Source organism: Oratosquilla oratoria, chromosome 15 (assembly GCF_046742065.1).
Source record: "Oratosquilla oratoria isolate Oo_2021 chromosome 15, ASM4674206v1, whole genome shotgun sequence".
NCBI classification, from domain to species: Eukaryota; Metazoa; Arthropoda; class Malacostraca; order Stomatopoda; family Squillidae; genus Oratosquilla; species Oratosquilla oratoria.
In genome coordinates this window covers 31,725,674-31,747,546 of record NC_134791.1, presented here as the reverse complement: position 1 = coordinate 31,747,546, position 21,873 = coordinate 31,725,674, and the positions used below count along the sequence as shown (strand labels likewise).

Sequence of the window (21,873 nt, the reverse complement as noted above, 5' to 3'; positions counted from 1 at the left end):
CTGTTTTTTACATTGCAGCTCGTACAACTACCACTCCACAGTGTCGACTTGAACGCAACACAACTCCCCCTCCCCCATCTTCTCCATCACCTTGTCCAACCTCCCGACAAGTGGCGCCCCATGGTAGCAGACGTGGCTCAAACCATCTCGGTTGCAATACCCTGCTCTTCATGAGTCACCTTCTACCAATGTTCCTCCGCTCCCTTCCTCCAGGCCATCCTCCTATTTGGATCCCTGTCATGTCTACAAGCTCTATGCATTTAAGCTCAAAATAGTTGCAGCCACACACACACACACACACACACGGAACCCTCATCTTCGTCAATTCTCCAAGTAGGTAATTCAATCCACCGCGGTGGGGACAAGACTTTCAAACAAAACTTCAAGTCTTCTTGCGCGGGTCCGTCTCCTCGCCGCAACAATACAGCCAAGAGAGAGACGGTGCAAACAGGACTCTTCCTAAATGATGCCCGTACACATTCCTGCCGCCTGGCGGACCTGACGAAGGCGAAACCAAAGGCATATCGTATTCTTGAGCAGACCTTCTCGGCTACACAATACCCCTCTCATGACGCCACGCCACAACACTGCCCGCAACTCAATAAGGCAACAGCCAATCAACGCGCAGTACAACAGCTCATGCAATTTTACAGGTGCATCATTCGCTCTTATCTTGTTCTCGTTTCAAGAAGAGCATGATTCAAATTCTTGAGTATATTCAAACCCACTTCGATGTCAAACCTAGCAGGTAGGTAATCGTGTCCAACTTCGTCCACCGACAAGCAGGAACCTGACGGGAATGTTTAGTGTCGTTTGAATTGCCCGCGCGGAATACGAAGGGCAGCATTAGTCTTGGACATACGCACATATTCAACAATGGGCTGATAATGCAGTTTGCTTATACAAGGCCACCCGTACCAGTGCATGTATCTGCATTCAAGAAATCATAATAAAAGGCCTTTGGCGACATCGATATCGCAAGCCCCGTTTCCACGTAGACTTAGACCCTCAGTCGACCATTAACTGCAGCACCATCGACAGAATCATTCGAAAGGGATTCCATATCCGCCTTTGCATTTCAAAATCACTAGACCACACAACTGGCTACGCTGCAACACCCTGAGTACAGACGGAGGAGGAAGATGGGGAGGGTGGAGAAGGGGGGAGGAGGAGGAGGGCTAAGAAGAAGACGAGGGTAGAAAGAGGACTAACAGAAGGAATATGAAGAGGACAAGAGAAAATGAGGACAAGGAAGAGAGGACTAAGAGATGAGAAGAGGAAAAGAAAGAAAGAAGAGGAAGTACAGGGGAGGTGGAAAGTAAAAAGGGGGAGAGGAGGATGAGGAGGGAGATAGGATGAGGAGGGAGATAGGATGATGGAGAAGACGGGATGAGGAAGAAAATGGGATGAGGAGATGAGGAAGAAGAGGGGATGAGGACGAAGAGGACGGGTGGGTGAAAGAGTAGTAGACTATATGGGTAGAAAAGTGAAAGAGTGGAAGGACAACAGGGATGGAAGGGAAAATGGATAAGGGAATGAAGGGTGGATGGAAAGGTAAGAGTGAACGGTAGGGAACGTGAAGAGAAGTATGGGTGAAAGGAAGGAAGGGGGAGGAAAGGAAGGGGATAAGAGAAGGAGAAACATCAAAGGGAGGAAGGGAAGCAGGGTGAACGGGGAAGGGAGATAGACGATATGGTGGAAGTGTGACCGAGTGAAGAGGATAAAATGTGAATGTGGAAAATGTGGAGAAGGAAAGATGGGCGCGTTAATGAGAAGAAAGAGGAGTGTTAAAGGGAGGAAAGGTGAGTAAGGTGGAAGTGTGAATAGCTGAATGGGTGAGTGGATGAAAGGAAGATTGTCAAGCCAGGTATTTGTGGGATGCAGTATCCCCCCATAATCAATAATAATAATAATAATAATAATAATAATAATAATAATAATAATAATAATAATAATAATAATAATAATAATAATAGTAATAATAATAATAATAATAATAATACAATAATAATAAAATAATAATAATAATAAAATAATAATAATATATCTGGGGCCCCAAAATAAAGATGAGTCTGCAATCAGAGTACAGAGTACACCGAATCATTCTACCCCGAAACCCTCAGGTTTTCAATAATGTTCCATAAACACATAATAGTCTTTTATTTGTTCTGCTCCTTTTTATAAACGAGATTTTTATTCGTGGTAAGCAAAGACCTTTAATGTAATCTCACTGCTATTGGATGACGAAAACATTCTTGAGGTTTGTTCATTAATATCACCATTGACTGAGTAACCACAGACTCAATAAATTCTCGAAAGCATGTGGCGTGTCAAAGAATAGGCTCCTGCATTTTCTTAAAATTATATGATCATTACCCAATCAGAACAAAACATTAGATAAACTCCGTCTGATATAAACATCAGCGACGTACGAAAGCTATAATTTACGATCAATATTGTCTTAGAACAAACGAAAACGTCGTAAATTACATGGCACGCATTAACGTATGAACATTCTCGCTTGTGGCAAAGAGTCGTTAAGTTGATTTGCGCAGACATTTTGGCGACAAAAACAAAGTCTGAGACATCAGCTATTAAAGTGACTGTTGTACCATATGGACTTTTTGTCCAAATTGTTTTCACACAAATACAAACGAAATATAACTAAAACGAAAATGAAAATACATCAATCATCGGACCCAATTTTGCATTTGGATCCCTCAACATTCGTTACGTGATGTTCCAGGGAGCGGAAGCCTTAGGCATAGGAAGTGGGGGAGGGAGGGGGGATGTTATCTACCTGAAGTCAATACCAAACAAGGAGAACATGTGCCAGAGAAGAGCAAGTACAACGCTCCATGCTACAAGAGCAAGCTATCAAAGCAGCACACCATTCCAGTATTTTCCACAATTATGTGAATACAACACAAAGTTTCCATGTTAAACTGGTACAATTATCTTCTTTGACTTTTCGCTTTCCATGCGCAACGTAGAAATTGTGGTTTTGTTTATCCGAAATGCCGACCCGAACGAAACTGTGCGCAGCGGTAACCCCCGACTACCATTTTTCTTCTGGTTTAAGGAAGAAGCTTAAAAGAGGGAGACTGCAATCCAGTACAGCTATTGATATCATTCCTCCGTTATTCCACTGTCCCAAAATGGCATTAAACTTTCTGAAACCTCCCAGCCATTGCGATTATTTCAGCATTTCATGGCTCGTCGGCAAACGCAGGTAGCAGAAACCGGTACTTGTACTGGTTTCCATACGCCGCGTTGGTCGGTCGGGTGTCACGCCATTTGCCTTCCCATTCTACAGTAACCACACGGAAAATCCAACGCCATTTCCTATACCTTGCTGCAAAACCATTCAGAAATGATGCAACAAATTCGTCTTCCAACTCCGTAATTCCTACAATGGTCATACGCACATGGTAAAGCACCCTTACCTCACGCTGTCGTAAATCCGTAAAATTTCCCCCCGGCTCTTCCCTCGGCCAAACCGACTCGTAAACCCATCACAGCTGCCCCCGCGCCCCCTTCCTGAATGGGCAAGCAGGAGGTCCAGCACATGGGTCCCTCACCGCCCCAACGCAAGCAACGCCTCCCACATTCCCCTCGCAGGATCGTGACGTGTGAGTGCGGAGGATGGCTGGCGGCGTGTTGCCACGCGGGCGGGCGGGCCAAGGTGCTGGTGAGCGCGTGCGAATGCGTGGGCGAGCAAGGTGATCTCCTGCCTACGCCTTCAACACTACACTTCCCCGCACTGCTCCACCTGTGCGTCGCGGGCTGTCCACCGCCACGGGTACACCATATGGATCATTCGGACGACTATAGTCAATCAATGGAAAGTCGTTCCGGGCCATAATTACTGTGGGTTGTAAACCGCAACGGAAAGAGATAGACAACGCGGAAAACCTTGACCCTCGCTTGTCCGGACCCTTGTACGAGAAGGCAAACCCAAATTTGAAAGTTCTCCCCTTCCCTTTAGCTGAAGCACGCACGACGCCTACGCGAGGAATGTACAAAACACGGCCACAAGTTATTGTCCGGCGTGCCCCTATAATTTTCATTAGTTCCACAACACGAAACTATTAAAGAAAGCATATAAATAATTGAGTCAATAAATAACAATCAATTTATCTAAGTCCATGAAATAATAAAAAAAAAATCCCGCATTTCATGATTCGAAATTGCGACCCACACTGGTCTCATTCATGCGCTTCAAATTAAAAAATACCAGAGATGGCATTAATATCTTCAACATGGAGCTCTGTCCTTAGCAAAATAAAGTCGTCTGACATTATTTTAAACTAAATAAGTAAAAGACGTTATTGCAGCGAAGATGTTAAGAAACAAATGGTAAGGCTGCACGCTGGTCTCCTCGATTTGCCCAAATATGGTCATGTAGCGTGGGAAGCAGGTAGAAGGCTGGGTCATACGGACAACGCCATCGGTAAAAATAATTAAAATAGGCGAAGCTTTTGACATCAATCACTGAAAGTCTTCAAATTCTGGTAACTACCTGTTTTTGATCAGATTATTGTCTTTAAGTTTCAGAATTGTAAAAGTCGAGTAAAATGCTCGTAAGCCCGGAAAATACAAGTTTGTTCTTCGGAGCTGCGTTCTGGAAGCGGTTAAAGGGCTACATGCCGAAGGCAACACACTCATAGCTTACAAAGCACAACGAGCGGCGAATAGCAAAAAAGCTGCCCAATAAAATTCAAGAGATAAAAACTTAGTCCGCCAGAGAAAATTGCGAACGAGTTGTCTGGAGGGCAACAGTCGTCGTCGTCGTCTCCACATGGCCCAGGACGTGCGAAATCTAATGGATGCGCACGTAATGACAACTCCACACCAAACCACCGCCTTGAAAAAGGACGGCAATCAGTGGACATTAATTCAGTGTCTCTCATATCCTTTCGGGAGATCCTTGGAACGTGGATCATTCCAGCACGCGTGATACAGCTGAGGCTTCGGTAAAAGGACATTAATAGTCCCATCAGCGTCTTCTGTGTTCCTGGTCCAGCCATTGCACCCTTGCGTGTATTGCCCTAGTGAAGTTGAGGATACCTTCGATGTGTTACTCCCAAGCCCTGAGGATTTGAGCTTCGGACATGCGCCCGGCCAGATGGTGGTAATACTATTTTATGTCAACTGAGGATTTGGTCTGGGTACGGTTGGGTAGGGTTTGGTTAACTTGTGAAATTTTAAGTCTTTTTTTTTTTTTTTTTTTTTTACAAAACATCTGCTAATTTTCATAGAATTGATCAATACAAACATCAGTCAGTGACATCGTCTTCGGTGCGCATCCGTCCATTCCTTATCTCGGACGAGAAAAAATATACATGCATGTGTATATATCCCCCAGTATCCCACTTCAGTTACGCGCCCGAGCCTACTTCTGTTACACATCAAATCGGCCGAGGCCACTACCGCTCGACAGCAGCTGAGGGTCGGGCGTCGCTGCTGCTACGGAGGAGCAGCCGGATTTTTATTTCATCTAGGGACATGCTAGACGTCCCTCTAGCTGGGAGATGATGGCCAATTTATACTACACAACCTATCTGCTTGGGATTAACCCCACTCGTTCTTCATGTAGACGACCACCGTGGATATTTCTAGCTGCCTAATGACAGTCAGATGTGATCATGGTTTGGCGCTGCACGTTCAAAATAAGATTCCTGACTGAATCAACTTTAACTTACAGCCAGTTTCGATTTTTTTCATAGCTATAATTCATATATTCCCCCTAATGAACTTCCTCATAAAACTTTTTAATCTCGTTCTCTCCAAAACACTACTACTGATGAGTTCGATAAACAGGAGAAAGTGGAAAAGATGTGATGGAAGAGGGAAGAGCGAAACAGAAGAGGGGAGAAAGAAGAGGGTAGAAGGGAGAGGAAGAAGGAAGTGCGAGAACGAGTGAAATGAGGGGGAAGAGGGGAAATATGAGGGAAGAGAGGGAAGAGGGGAGGTGAAGTATGGAAGAGGGAAATGGAGATGGAGGAAAGGAGAAGAGGAGAATGAGAAAGAGAGGGGGGAGGAGGGTAGTGAAGAGGGGGAACGAGGGGAGAGACTGGGGGAGAAATGGGAGATAAAGGAAAGAGGGTTGAGAGGGAAAAGAGGAGACACGAGAGGGGGGAGAGAACGAGAGATAGAGCAAACGGGAGACATAAATGAGAAATAGGAAGTCGGAGAAATAAAGCGAGAGACAAGACTGTATTATGGAGGACATTAGGGGGAGTGAGGGATATAGTGGAACGAGTGGATAAGAGTGAAGTGGGGAGAGAGGGGAGAGAAGGAGAAAGGGAGGGAATGGGGGGGGGAGAGGTGCGAGGTATGGGGTGAAGGAGAGGAGAAAGGGAGAGTGAAAGGGGCAGGGAAGGGGTAGGACGAGACCGTGGGCGGTTCTCGGCCATATGAGCGACCCAAGGAGTCAAATCTTGCAAGTTACAGTCCAGTAACTACAGAGCAAACAAGAAGCACCGTCCCTGGAAGGTTTACTTTGTGGGAGGGAGGTACGCAAACGATTTTTTTTTTTTTTTTTATAAATACAAAAAAAGGGAGTCCATTAACCTTTTTCAGCCTCATTAAGGATGCAAGGAATGACTCGTACCGCGAACCACTCCAAAACAGCATTGGGGAAAAACCTTCGTCAAACGCCCACAACGTCCCACTTGGATGGAGGTCACATGGGCAAAGAGGTCGCTGTGCAAGGGGTCCTCCGCCCAAGACAGCGCCCGAGATGGGCGGTAGAAATACACTAGTGACTAGACGGAAACCATGAAACCGAGGCAAGCAGGGAGAGAGGAAGAGGAGAGAGAGAGAGAGAGAGAGAGGGGGGGTAGGAGGCCACGACTCAACCTGACTGCCGTCTGGACCCCGGCCGCGTCTTGCATGCGTCGCCCGACCCCGGCGAGTCGCCCGTGCGGCCACTGCTAACCAATATGCCATATGCGGCCTTTTCCCAAGAGGGGATAGGAAGCGTAAGCGACGGGGCCAACTTGCCGCAGTTGTAGTAGCTTATAGAGCCTGGTTCTTTTGGGGGGAGGGGGTTAAGAAAGGCGAGAGAGCGGGGTGCGTTTGCAATGCAGGGGTGGAAGTGGGTCAGGGCAGGCTAAGCCAGTGCGTAGGACGATAAGGTGACTCAACGCGCTGTCCCCCCTACAGTTAGACTGCCTGCTCCACCCATGCGTGCTGTTCGTCGATCTTCCTACGCCTTCATTAGTTCGGCGCACTCTTAAGCGTGCCAAGATGTACACACCCAACAATTTCGTTTGGTCTAAGGGAAGACATCGATCTGAAGGATGTCCCCACCCCTTCCATTAGCACCCTCCCATCCACCAGTCAGTCCTTTTTCCTTTCACTCTGTCTATCGCCAGGTTATTTATCAATACCTGAAGGAACCCATCAGTACCAAAGAAGTTCAACCTGTTTTGATGAACCCCTGTACCAGATAGTATTGACCCTATTACTACCGCTGCAGACACGATACTTTATTCATCATCTTGGCTACCCCTCGCTTGCGAAGAGGTTACGATCTCAGTGAGGCCGGTGTGTGTCCGCCTGTCAACAAAATATGCAGCCTGGCGTTTGTCTCGACATCTGTACAGTGCAACGCGGCCGTCGAGAGGTTAACCGACAACTTAGGAGCATACTTGGGACGTTTCTGTTGTGTCCTTACACAAACAATACAAAAATTGCTTTGATATGCTTCATCAGCATCTTGTGTTCGCGACGGATATAGAACTTCACCTGTTTCTGCCGGAACAGAGAACGTACCCACACTGAACTTCGTCGTTGTGAAAGGGGCCTCACACACACTCCTTGTGGCCTTACTTTACACCCACGTCCACGCCCACACCTACACACAACGCTGGCACAAGCAGGCTCGCCCGTTGGCTACCGATCGACCAGGTCTGAATTCGACCAGTCAAACCAATGCAACGAAGAAAATCTTATCCATCTGTGCAATTGACCGTACCACTAATACCACCATCTGAATTTGCACTGTTGAACTACGTACACCTGCAAACCTCACAATAGAAGCTAAGAACTCCTGCTGTACCAAAGATCACTCAATTTTTTTTTTTTTTTTAACTTTTATGACAGAAGAAAACCGTTCCTAAGAGGAATATGGTAGATTCGAAGTCACCCAAACCATACTGGTGTAAACAATGACACGATTGTTCAAATGCCGCGACGGATGTCTGTGTACAAGAAAATTGCCCTAAGGTAGGTCAAAGAGTGGAGAACAAAATGGAGGATGAAGAAGTAGGGCTAAAAGTGGTAGTGGCAGACGAAGAAAAATATGAGCAAGTCGAGGGACGGAGGCGGAAGAACAAGACTGAAAAGGAGAAATGGAAGAGGATGAAAGGGAGAAATGGGAAGAGAAAGCTGAAGAAACGAGGAAAGGAAAAAAAAAAGGATAAAAGAAAAACAGGTGTATAAAAAGGAAGAGGTAGAAGGAAGAAATGGAAAAAGTGGAAGGAAGAAATGGAAAAAGTGGAAGGATGAAATGGAAAAAGTGGAAGGAAGAAATGGAAAAAATGGAAGGAAGAAATGGAGGAGGAAAAAGGGGGCAGGAACAGAGGAGAATGACTATGAGGAGGAATGATAATAAGAATAAAAAGCATGAAGACCATGAACACTAAGAGTAAAAAGAATAAGATGTCTAAGACAAAGACTGTAATTAAGATGACTTAGATAGGAAGAAGACCAAGACAATAAAGACAAAGAAGAAATAGAAAAAACAAGAGGAGGAAGACAGTAGCTGTCCTTGGTTATCCCAACTCTCACCTTTTAATACTTTTTGTACCTACAATAGATCTAAGGGCGTTTCCAAGATACCTCTCAGGGCCACAATGCTCAATATGAAAGGATCCTGATTGAGCAACCCTTACATGATCAATAATAATACACAATAATCCATACTGCACTACTCTAGTAACTATGCTGGGACATAACTGAAGATCCATATAGCGACCAGTATTGATCTACCATGTGAGCAATATGTGTCAAGCAATGATCATGTTGGAGGGAAACTGATATTGATACAGCTAGTGATTGTCTAACAGTGGTCTACTTGCACCATTTCACTCCCTATCAGTAGGCTCTCCATGTGCACCTCCCAACCATCCACAAGCAAGCTTGGGATGAGGCGAGTGTGACATACACAACTAGGTGAAGTCAAGCCTGCGTGATATTCCAAGCACATGTGCTCACCATCAAAGTTCTGCTATGCCTCTTGACTCTAAGTACATATATTTCCTTTGGTAACAGAATTATCCTCTTTTTATCATTAGAGCAAATGGACCACTGCTTCTATCTTTTGAGGTCAATATTGCACCTGAGGTAGAGTCGTGGAGATGGTATAAAAGGTTTAAGGATGTTAGCAGAACAGAGGTACAAGTTAAAAAAGATTTTTTTTTTTTTTTTTTTTGGGGGGGGGGGATAGAGATTTGCCTCGCATTTTAAAAGAATGTTGAGTTACTTGGTAATAAGATTGTCACTCGTCCTTAAAATACCAACTGCATACAATAGTCAATACCCCATAATTCCAGATAAGGTGGAAGGTCTTTTTGAGGTTATGTAGCTGGATGGGACTAAGAGCAAACCTCACAATGGCACTCTTGCTGGACCAAAAGTATAGTACAGCACAAGTTGTCAAGCAGGAGGTAGCTCCCCCACTCCCCTAATTCATACAAAACCAAACCTTTACCCCTTCCAAACTAGTTGACACTTTTCCTTTCACTTTGGCTGCACCAAGGCCAAATCTTCATGACTTCCCCTCAGTAGAGATGAGGCAGGTCATCTCAACTAAGGCATTCAGAACAATAGTGATATAAAAAAGTTTAGAGGAAATACACTGTTGAAACCATTTAACTTTCTGATGATTCTGATAAAGGACTTTCAGCCCATGTAATTTTTGTCACTTTACTAGTCACAAGTCAGTTTTTTGTACTATTAGGAAATTCAGGGTTTTAACTAAAACTTTCTCAACACTATCTTGGCATCTTTATCAATATTATATTTTCTTTAATTCCCTTTCATTATGACTGCTTCTGTTTCAATTACATTTATGATATTTCCTTAGAAGTGCGGGGACTGAGTGGGTTTAACTCAGTGACAGGTCTACAAATAAAAGGACTGTCCTGCATATATATAGGCACTACTAATTCCATACATGTGCACCCACATCCCACATGCTGGGTTTACAAGTTCCGCATGTGCTTTGTTCTAACCATCCCATTCTAACACATACTTTTTTTATTCCTTTATCTGTTCTAAAAGTAATTATCATATCACCTCGCCATTTGTTCCTCCAATACAGATAATCCCAATTTTCCAGTCTCTCCTTGTATATACTATCTGCCAGGTTGGGGACCATTTTAGTATTCTGATTTTCTTATATTTTACTCACCACAACTGGAGGTGGATCAGATTTTCAATGCTGTTTCCGTTTCATCATATCCTTATCAATACAAAGAAATGCCATAATTGTTCATTAACAAATTTTGTATCACCCATTATTCTGCTTACATGATTTTCAAGTGATAGATCATACATAATAAGATTCCTCAATCCTATGCAACTGTGATTACTGGATACTCCACCTACTATTTTATAACTCCATGACAGCCTCTTGCTTGTTTTCCCCATTTCCACGATTCTGCATTTCCATACATTGAATTTCATCTACACTCCTGATTCTATTCAGAAAATTTCTCTCTTCAGGAGCTAGGCATCATCAGCAGACAAATTTGTGTGGTTACCTATTCCACTCTGGAACAAACCTTAAGTACCCCACAACTCAACACTAACATTTCATCCTTCACTACTGTTTACATATATTTATTTCAGGATATACTTCATCCATTCCAGTATTGCTATGTCCTCCACTCTCAAAAGCTAATCAGTTTGGTTACACAAGGTCTTATCAGAATACAAATAAAATGGCAATAAAAATGCCTTCCTCCAAATAATTCATCAACCTGTCTTTTACACCCACACCCACACACACACATACCATTTTTCTTTTCTGGCTATTATACAGGTCAAGGAGACTGGTCTAAATTCATTCAGAGGCCCTTTCTTGCTTCCTCCCTTAAACACTGGTACCACATGGCCAATTTCTAGTCCTTTAGCACCTATCTCTCTTACAAGGAACACAATCTGTTGGTAATTTTGCACACCAACTGTTCACTGTTTCTGCATCCAGTTGAACATTCCATCTAACTCTGAGGCCTTTCTCAATTTTAAGTTCTCAAAGTTAATTTACTTCTCATTCTTCCACTTTCATACTGTTTAAAACATCTTAATTAACTTTCCCCTTCTCTTTCTCAAAGCCTTTCTACTAGGTAAATTCTGACTGGAAATACTTACTCACTTCATCTTTTGTTATATATTATCCTTTCAACTGTTAGCTTGGACATTCCGTCTGTCTCAGTTTGCCATTTACAAATGTGTTGAAAAGAAGACCTCCCATTTCTTCTTTGTTAGTTTCACTTCGCTGAACTCTTTCCAATCTGCTTCTTTCCAAGTACCTATTCAGTTCTCCAAGTTAGTTTTTGCAAATCTGTGCCTTCCTTGTCTGTACGTCTTTTGTTGTTTCTTTTTACCCTACTTCCAAAATAAATCAGAAGGATTATGAGACCACTTTTACCAATCAAGCACTGGTACTCATTTCAATCACTTTAAATTCATCTGTTAATCTGAAGGCCAGTCTTCCTGATATCTTCACCATTGTAGCTTGTCTTGTTGGTCAATGTTATTAATTGTTGTATTCTACCATGTATTGCCCCAATATCTTGCAACTAGTTTCCACTCCTTCCATTCCACATTTCCACAATCAGTCTCCCATAAATGCTACTTTGTCAGTTTTTAATTGTCCAGTTATATCTATCATTTCTTTGTATTCCGATATATTCCATCCTCCTGTTTTTGATGTAACACATACTACTGCTAAATCTCTTTTATGGGACCAACAACAGGTACCTGTAGGAAGGATGGCAAGAGTCATTTCCCTGCTGCCTATCTTCAAACCTCATCATTTCCTCACTTCCATTTGGAGGTGCAGTAACTGAGTTTTTGGACTGGGCTCAAGATTTCATCTGCACTTCCTCTACTTAACATAAGTAGAGATGACAAATGGCAACTTATTTGCTCCTATTTTCATTTGTGAAACATTTGCCCAATTTTTTTTTCCCCAGAGAGATCTATGGGAGGGCCTGTGGACCACAACCAGCTGTTGTAGGGCTCCAGACTTCTAGTCAGCAAAACTCTGGCAACAACTGTTTGCTAAGTCTCACATTTATCACCTCACCTTTATACTTTTTTTTACCACAATCACCTGTTCTCCCATTTCATCTTTTCTTTCCCTTTGCCATTTGTTGTACTTCCTTCTCACTGAATACATTTCCATTGAGCCTGGTCTTAACAAAACAACATACATTGAACTTTTTCCCCTATGTCATTCAGAGATCTATCATTATGCCATCTTCGCCAGAGGTTTTTCCTCATTTCATTATTTTTAAAGTTAATTTTACCTTTTCATTTGTAACATTGCCTACAGATGAATTTACAAAAAAGAGGCTCCACCATATAGACTGAGCAAGTTGGCATCAAAGATTAATTTCACCAGAAACTAGATGGCACAATGTGATCAAAAGTACTCATATTGGGTCATGCTAACCCAAAAATCTTACTTTACTGCTTTGTGTTTACATGGGCAGTGTCCCACCAAATGCAAATATAAAAATTTCCAAGCATATCTAATAAGGCATAGATTTACATGTACAAATAAGAACCCTCATAGAAGAATAAAAGCTAAGAAATTGAATAGAACTGGTGAATGTCAACTACGGTATTATAGGTATGAGGACTAGAGGGAGAAAGATAAGCATGAAAACAAAATAAACAATGGTAGCCAATGACAAGGATAAAGTACAGAGCACAACAGGCAAATCATGCATTGAGAAATTTGAAGTAGGCAAGAAATGACAAAGCAAGATGCCTGTTCTCTGCGTTAAGATTTTTTTCTTACCAAATGTGCGTATGTCAAACATAATTGGAGATGTCCAAATGAAAGAAGAAAAGAAACTTGTCTCCAAGAGGCAGATAACTACAGCAAAACTAAAATATTTTAAGGAAATTAATCACAGTGTGAAACCCTTAAGAAATAACAAGGACCTTAAAATTATGAGTGGTAATTTATTTAGTATCATTTGGGAATCAGTGATGGAAAAAATGGGAGAGAAAAACACCAAAATAACAAATGATCCAAAAATGACTTTCTAGATTAAACAAGAAAGGACAAAGTTGGGAGCTACACTGGGCATGCTTGTCAGTAAAAGGAAGAGATCAAATAAAAGGAATTAAAAATGGACTATATAGACAAAACCATTCAGATGGGCAAAAAAATATTAAACAGACATTACATATTTTGATTATTAAGTAAATATTAATAACACATCTCAATTTATGAAGCACATTTACTTGAAATGTTCTGAACTACATTTGGGTTTTTAAACTTCCATTACTAATTTTAACGACCTTCAAATATTCTTAATCTATATTCAATTATTTCAAATGTATGTTCAATGACTTTTTAATTGATATTCATTTTTCATAGTTCAATAGATTTAATTTGAATATAACTTTTTTCAATTCAATTTCCATACCATTCACCCATTTTGAACCTAACTGCTTTAACTCTTATTCGTTGAGTGTGCAAGGGAGCCAGTAGAATTTTTTTTTTAAAGAAAGAAATGGCAACACTATTCAGGGCAGACAGAATTATAGAGCTGAAGAACTTTACCTCTCAAATATATCACCTCCACCTTGTTTACATCCTCTATTTTACATATTTTATCTAGGACAGGTAAGGCATTGTGCGACTTTTTTCCCATAATTTCCTCATTCATGTGGCAAAAATTTACTCTGAAGTTCAACATCCATACATTCCTCCAATTTTGCTGACATTTGTCATGTGACATGGTATCCATGACCAACACTCCCAGCTCCTTTTTACTTTTGTAATTTATTTATTTCCCATTGAGTACAGTAATTAACATTCTTCTTGGGCTTAAACCCATTTCTATGAGATTTCATTTCCTGGGTATTATAGTTAATTTCCCACAATTGGCTCCAAATTTAACTTTGGGAGTCAAGTTATTTGATAAGAAAAAGGATTTCCTGAAAGACTGGAGAACAGTAGTAAAAATAAAATGTGAAACCCTAAAAAAATACTGGCACCCTTAATGTTTTTGATGAATATAATATGATGGAAGGTATGCCAATATAGAAAGGGGAATTATAATTTCATAAAAAATGTAGGATAATGATTTGGACAAAGGAATAGCACTGAAGGGCCAAACTTTGCTTCATCACCACAGCAAAGGGATACTAGGAAATGTCTAACTTTTGTTATAATGAGGTTACCAAAATTAAAATCATCTGGTGATAGTTAAATCAATTTTTTTTTAAGTATTTCAAGTAATAGACTTTTCAATATAATCTTGGCCCAGTAGCTAATGAAATAGCCTGATGCCAGCCAGAATTAAATTTTTGGTGAATGCCATCACCAGGCAGTAGTTTGTTACAGGTTTAGCCTTTCACTGCAGTGACATTCCCTACTCTGAATAAAATCAACTAGTATGAGCCACAATATAAGCTGTAGGATCATACTAAGTGGTCAAATAAAGTATCTAAATCGGTGTTCATATGGAGTCACTGTCATGTCTAAACAGCAAATGACAAGTTTGCTGAGTAAAATACGCCAACACCACCAACACTCGAAATATTGCAACACATTACTAGATCCGAAATTCTTATAAATATAGAACTTTCATTAATGCTAATCACCACCATAAAAATTCGGAATTCATGTTGCACTGCTCAAAGAAGCTACCTTAACCAGACCTACAACACAGGAAAACTAAAAGAAGTATAATGGACACCAATGCTCTAAATACATATTTTCAAAAGGAAGCTATCCGACACAAAAATTAAGACATGTATAGCGATGTTTGAAGTCGACGCACATAAACAGGAAACATTAACCAACTGATGCAGAGACATCCCCACCAGGCGCCGAAGACTGTTCAACCCATTAAAGCCTAGTCTCTAGATTTTTTTTGGTTAACGCCAAATGATCTTACACTGCTTATACGGCCACTTATGGACACTACAGGGTTAAAAACAGAATTCATTTACATTTTTTTTTTTTGCAAGAGAAATATTTTAAGTACTTCAAGGGTGTTATAGGTAAACTTTCGACATTCAAGGAATGCCACAATATCATTAAAACCACATCGCAACAACCAAAATAAAAATAAGTGTTCTTTCAGGAATGTCAAAGGTTAAGGTAAATAAAAGTGTGACAGGATATTTCATCCTCAATACATAGTTTCTCGAAATGTCAGCCGCTTTTACACCAGCGCAGCGTACCGTCCTCTGCGGCCATACTACCCACTCGAGACGACCGAGCCAGTCTTGCTGGGCAGCGGAGTCCGGTCGCCATGTGCAAGCACATCACCACCTCTGCTACATTGGTCGTGCAACAGATCAGCCGTCGCTGAACTACGCTGAAAATTATAATACAGTAATACTCTTCTTTCTGTAGTAAGACTTTAACAGTTTACTTTAGTTACCGCAGGATGTTTCTATTCTGCTGTGGGATACGTCTCAGCACCGAAAGGATTGACTACCAACGAATACGTCATGTGAACCTAGTACGTTCAGGTTTCAAAAATGTGCGTTCTAACTATAACCACATTAATCAACTAATTATAAAGGAATCTTTTCTTAATCCCGAAGCTCGCAAATCTAATTAAGTAAATAATAATTTAAAAAACGTTACTCAACAAAATGGGAAGAAAATTCAACCGCTATGGGTTCACGGAACTGAGGATGCAATCCATAAATATACCACCGTAGAGCGATAGCAACTGAAGCTTTCATCGCAGCCTGTGCCCATATCGCACTCGAGTACATTTTCCCTCGCAACTACCAGTTTGGCCAGGAAGAAATGGTAACTTTTACTACACGAATCTTCTAAACAACCTTTATAAAATGCACTATATGGGGATAATTTTTGACTAATTCTATTCAGAGAACGACTACAGGACTGCCTAAACTTCTTCGCTACGACGGTGCCTTTCACCGATGGCGAACGTTAAACATTTGCTCAGCTAAGGAAGAGAGACCGTAGTGTGGGAGGAATAAAGATGCCAGGCAGCAGCCTGAATAAACAAAAATCTCAAAACGGAAAGGCCCCTGTATGGGTTTTCCTCCTTGGCTGTAGGGGGGGTGTATTTCAAGCGAATAAAAATCGCCCAGTGACAGCCTGAACATTTGCACCTCACACACGTTTTCTGTGGTTAAAATTATATTCCATTCTAGATACCGCCAGACGATCATCAGCAGAGGGGAAGTGATCCAAAACACGAAAGAGTAGGTACGTCTCAATATTAGACATCATCCACAAACGTCTTACATGCAGCATCAATCAAGCCGCTCCAACTGCCTTGCGGAAGACCCGCCATACCATAAGGTCGATTTGTCCTACAACCGTTTGTGTGTAGAAGGAACTGAATAAAATCCCCCGATAAGTCAGAATATGCATACAAATGGAGCGAAGGGATTCATGTAGGCAAGAGTGATTCGGGCATTACTTTCATTGATAAAAGCCAGGTGGTATTTGAATAAACATGGTCTTAACCACAGATAAGGACTCAACAGCCTTTTCACGGCTGCTAACAACCTAGACATTAATTCCGGCTGCCGCCAATCGATTTTATTCGGCCGAGGGAAACAGCACTGCGAAAGGATTGATTTACAGACTCCCCAAGATCATTCCGTTTCTTGGTACATGGGAACCAATACGACTTAAAGTACCATAATTTTTTAAGACACGAGATGTACAAATAAAATAAAAATGCAAGATCTTTGTAATAATATTACGTATCAAGACATTTGAAACAAATGTTTCGTCATCGTACTTAGAAAGCTTGGAGGTAACTATTCAATAGACGACAGCTGTAGGCTAGGCCGGCCGCACAATTGCCCACCCCACTCCTCCAGTTCCTTCCCCTCCATACAAGAGACGAATATTACGGAACTATTTACTACAGCCAACTAATAAAAGCGTCACTGATGAATAAAATTCACTAACGTGTAGGGGAGAAACATGACTGGGATGCCTTCTTACGAATATGACGGCATATACACAATGGCGACATTGCCAAAGATATACAAAACGATATCTACAGTCGACGGCAAACTATAATTACCACTAGACAAACTGGGTATTCGCCTGAAGCGAGTCTGAAGGTGCCACATTCTAAAAATCTTAAATTTAATCATACTAAAAATATGACACATTATAATGACAGATGATAGGATTGCTGAAGGAAACAAATGCAAGTGTTTGACTGTGGCCTAGCTTAATTTTGTGTAATTATTACCTCCTTAAAAACTTATTGATTGGGAAGGAGGAGGGTGGAAATAGATCGTAGGGCTTATGGCGCAGAATACCCTGTTCCAGGCACCGACAGCTTTCGTCTAGATTTAGAGTGGCCACCAAATTAATTGTTAGGCTACAGCCCGGAGGAATAAAAGAAAACACAACACCCGGTATAGTTACAAGACCCCAAAGGTCTCCCTAGAGCTGAGAAGACACATTACAATTAAATTACCGAAAAAAAAACAGAATAGTCGAGATCTCATCGATGTCTGCTTACGGTGGGGGTCAAGCTGCCAACAACACATAACTCCTATGTTCCAGATTGCAAAGATCGCATCAAAATTACCTAATAACTCCTATGGTAGTTAGTGTGTGTGTGTGTGTGTGTGTGTGTGTGTGTGTGTGTGTGTGTGTGTGTGTGTGTGTGTGTGTGTGTGTGTGTGTGCGTGCGTGCGTGCGTACTCACTTATACTTGAGTTTACATATGCACGCCTATATGTGGTGTACGTGTGCTTATTGTACGTGTTTGTATGCGTATGTTGCGTGTGCGCATGCGTATGTTGCGTGTGCTCATGCGTATGTTGCGTGTGCGCATGCATATGGTGCGTACGTGTATGTGTAGTGTGTGTACGTAGTGTGTATGCATAGTGTACGTATGCGAGGTGTGCGTATGTGTAATGTGTAAGCGTATAAACAGTGTTCGTATTCGCGGTGTGCGTATGTCATGTGTAAGCGTATACGTAGTGTAAGTGTACTTATGCATAGTGCGTATGCGTTGAGTACATGAGCATATGCGTAGTGTATGAACGTATGCGTATTGCATTCGTGCATCATGAGCGTAGATGCTTATATGCGCGTACGTGGTGTGTGCGCGTGCGTGTGTGCGTGAGAGAGTGAGAGAGAGAGAGAGAGAGAGAGAGAGAGAGAGAGAGAGAGAGAGAGAGAGAGAGAGAGAGGGGGGGAGGGAGGAGGAGAGAGAGAGAGAGGAGAGAGAGAGAGAGGGGGAGGGGGAGGGAGAGAGAAGAGAGAGGGAGAGACAGAGAGAGAGGGGAGAGACAGAAGGGGAAGGAGAGAGAGGGGAGGGAGAGAGAGGGAGGGAGAGAGAGGGGAGGGAGAGAGAGAGGGGAGGAGAGAGAGAGAGGAGAGAGAGAGGGGGGGGAGGAGAGAGAGAGAGAGAGAGGGGGAGGGAGAGAGAGAGAGAGAGAGGGGGGAGGGAGAGAGAGAGAGAGAGAGAGAGGGGGAGAGGGAGAGAGAGAGAGAGAGAGGAGGAAGAGAGAGGCGAGAGGGACAGAGGAGGGAGAGAGAGGGAGGAGAGAGAGAGAGAGAGAGGAAAGAGAGAGGCGAGAGAGAGAGAGAGAGGGGAGGGAGAGAGAGAGAGAGGGGAGGGAGAGAGGGGAGGGAGAGAGAGAGAGAGAGAGGGGAGGGAGAGGAGAGAGAGAGAGGGGTGAGCTAGAGAGAGAGAGATGAGAGGGGAGGGAGAGAGAGAGAGAGAGAGAGAGAGAGTAGAGAGAGAGAGAGATGATAGAGAGAGGAGAGAGAGAGAGAGAGCGAGAGTGAGGAGAGATAGGAGGAGAGACGAGGAGAGAGAGAGAGAGAGAGAGGTTGGAGAGGGGGAAGAAGGAGAGAGAAGGAGAGAGAAGGAGAGAAGGAGAGAGAAGGAGAGAGAGAGAGAGAGAAGGAAAGAGAGAGAGAAGGAGAGAAAGAGAGAGAGAAGGAGAGAGAGAGACTAAAGGAGAGAGAGAGAGAGAGAGAGAGAGAGAGAGAGAGAGAGAGAGAGAGAGAGAGAGAGAGAGAGAGAGAGAGAGAGAGAGAGAGAGAGAGAGAGAGAGAGAGGTTGGAGAGGGGGAGAAGGAGAGGGAGAGAGTATGCGTGCGTGCGCGCCTGTTCACGAGCGCGCGTCCTATATCCGCTTTTCATGTTACCAAATCAGAGGATTTATTTCCTGTTCACGATTCGTAACAACGGTAACGTCGGAAATGTCTAACAGAACAAGTGTGAATATATGCATCAAGTTCCCCATCAATGTACATTTCATGATTTCTGACTTCTCCATCGCGTCGCTTGTGCAGTCGGCATCACTGGTAACCTGAGCATGTGTAAACGCAGCACTGAGCCGAGATTCCAACTGCCTCTACCTGGCCGAGATACGGGTTGCATTGTGGTCCATTCGGGCCAATGAAAGTACAAATACAGACAAGGAGTATACTCTTAACATCCTAACCACTTCTGAAGAATTGCGCAGTAACCAGTCTGCGGGCAAGGTCCTGGATGCTTTTGGGCATATTAAAATTGTACAAGTCTGCCCTATGTTATCCTAGCCTTCTATGTTGTGTTTGATTGCGTAGGAGATACATTTGGCTAAGCTTTCCTGTAAGAAGAGCCTTGCCGATTTAAGCTAGTCCTTAATTTTACTAACCAATATTTTCTTTGCCCTATTGAGAAATGCCTAACGCATTCAGCTGGTAGAAACCAGTATGGTTATACTTATATTATGGCGTCACTCCTCAAAGGGGTATACCAAAACAATCGACGCTGTCCTGACCGAAAGGGTGTCACGAAAAATAATAAAATAGCTTGGCGACAAGTCACATTCCACCCGGTACGATTGTGATCTGTTTAGCCTAGCAGTCCTCGTACGATTTAATCCTGCTAGGTGACCATATCTATAAAAACCCACTGACGTTGCACTTTTTTCGCTAATGCGAAGATTGCGTTTGACTGGGTGAAACCTCCATTCTTCGCGGGTTAATTGAACTCACCTCGATTAACCCTGTCGTCGCACTTCGAAACTTTCATTAGACCAAACAACGATTTCACTCAGCTAGGAGACACCTCCGATGCTCACAAGAATTTAGAAAAATGTGAATAAGTCTATTCAATGACCGAGAACGGTCAATTGTACGACAAAAAGAAAAAAAATGGGGTGGGCTTCGTGGGCGGGTGTGGGGTGGGGGGTTCGTGGGTTACTTTAAGAGGTTCGAAGCCGTTGTACGAGTTCATTCCAGAAACAAGCTCTGGGGCAATGACGTAAATGGACTAATTAATATGTTAAATAATTAAGCCTGACAACCTAAAGGATAAAGGAATTTGAAGACGAGAGAAAATGGAAGAAAAAAAAAACACACACACACCCAAGATGAACGTTGTACTGTGAAACCGATGAGGCTGCACCTGCTTAGATATCTCCATATAACAACTCCCTCCTTTCGCAATACACGTCTGCGGCTACGAAACTCGGCAATATTCAACCTAAAAATATTCTACTAGGGAAAGCAGAGTTAAAAGACAATGACCTGTGAGGTGAGAGATCAAGCAAGATAACGGGTAATGTAGCGGGGGCATCACTTCGCCTCCTCAGCCACGATGGTTCCTCTCGTCTCCCACGACCCGGGGTAAGATGCGGCTTCAACTTTCTTGCCCTGCCCATCCGTCTCTAAACCAAACCTCTACTTTCCAAGACTACATGCATACTTGTACTCCTTCAAGCACATATAAGCATCCAAAAAACCTATTTTCATCACAGTTAATGTGGGTTGCCCTACATCAGCTGACTCATCAAGACACTGGGCAACAATCAATTAATTCTCCGGCATTTTATTTCGGTTCTATTTTTTTTCGCCTCCTAAGCGTCACGCTGACGACACAGACCTGAGCATATCCTTGGTGCCGAATGAAAAATACTTGACATGGGTACGAAAACGTTACAAACTCTTACCTTCATCTAGCAGTCTTTCGACGTGCATGAAAACACTGGGGAAGGCTGCTAGCTGCTTCTTATCCTTAAGTAGCTGGGCTAGGTAGTCCGCAATGCTATGAGTATTGTTAGAGTCACCCATTGTGTCAGTCGCTGTGAGTAGGCTAAGAGAAATTAGATACACAAGATGTTAGTTGTCACTACCTAGTAATAGTCCACTATACTGCTCCTCCATTAACAGTTCCTCACTCACCACTGCCAGTCCGCGCAGGCGCAGTGGCGCGGAACAGTCCACTGTCTCCACGGGGGAGGACCCACTCTCCGTTTTCTGTTGTCGTTCAGTTCTCTGTCTTCAACACAAACAGAATATTTTCATAGTAGATTGCCAAAAATGTAATGATCCACGCGTAAGACGCCGAGTAAATTCACAACTAAACGGAAGTTAGTGATATGTTTACTTTTTCAAGTATACAATAGTCTGATGTTTCACGGAAAAAGTACTTGCGCTTTGAAAGACACTACACAGTGGAATGCACTACCAAATTGGGACTTCTATTTAATATGCCACCTGAAACACACAACCCCATATGGGGCTGTTCATGTGTGTCAAACCGAAAAGCTGTGGCTTTGCCAGAATTTTTTTCTCCATGCCACAGGCAACTTAACTTGGCTATTTTTACTGAAATACAGTCTTTCTACGGCGTATGCTTCT

General features: G+C 42.7%; 1 protein-coding gene across 11 annotated transcripts in view; it reads right to left on the bottom strand.

Moving 5' to 3' along the window:
• The window catches only part of how (protein held out wings), a 211,299-nt gene extending 189,870 nt beyond the window's left edge, over positions 1 to 21,429 (bottom strand). For 8 of the 11 annotated variants that reach the window (XM_076198753.1, XM_076198745.1, XM_076198747.1 and 5 more), the window contains exon 1: positions 21,183 to 21,315. Coding sequence is in view for 3 of the 11 variants with exons in the window: in XM_076198746.1 (XP_076054861.1) it covers positions 21,183 to 21,303 (121 nt within the window). In the remaining 8 variants the exon portion in view is untranslated. Of the gene's footprint in view, positions 1 to 21,182 lie in introns of all 11 variants that reach the window. The other 3 variants (XM_076198746.1, XM_076198755.1, XM_076198749.1) reach the window with 2 other exon arrangements.
• Between the last annotated feature and the right edge of the window lie 444 nt (positions 21,430 to 21,873).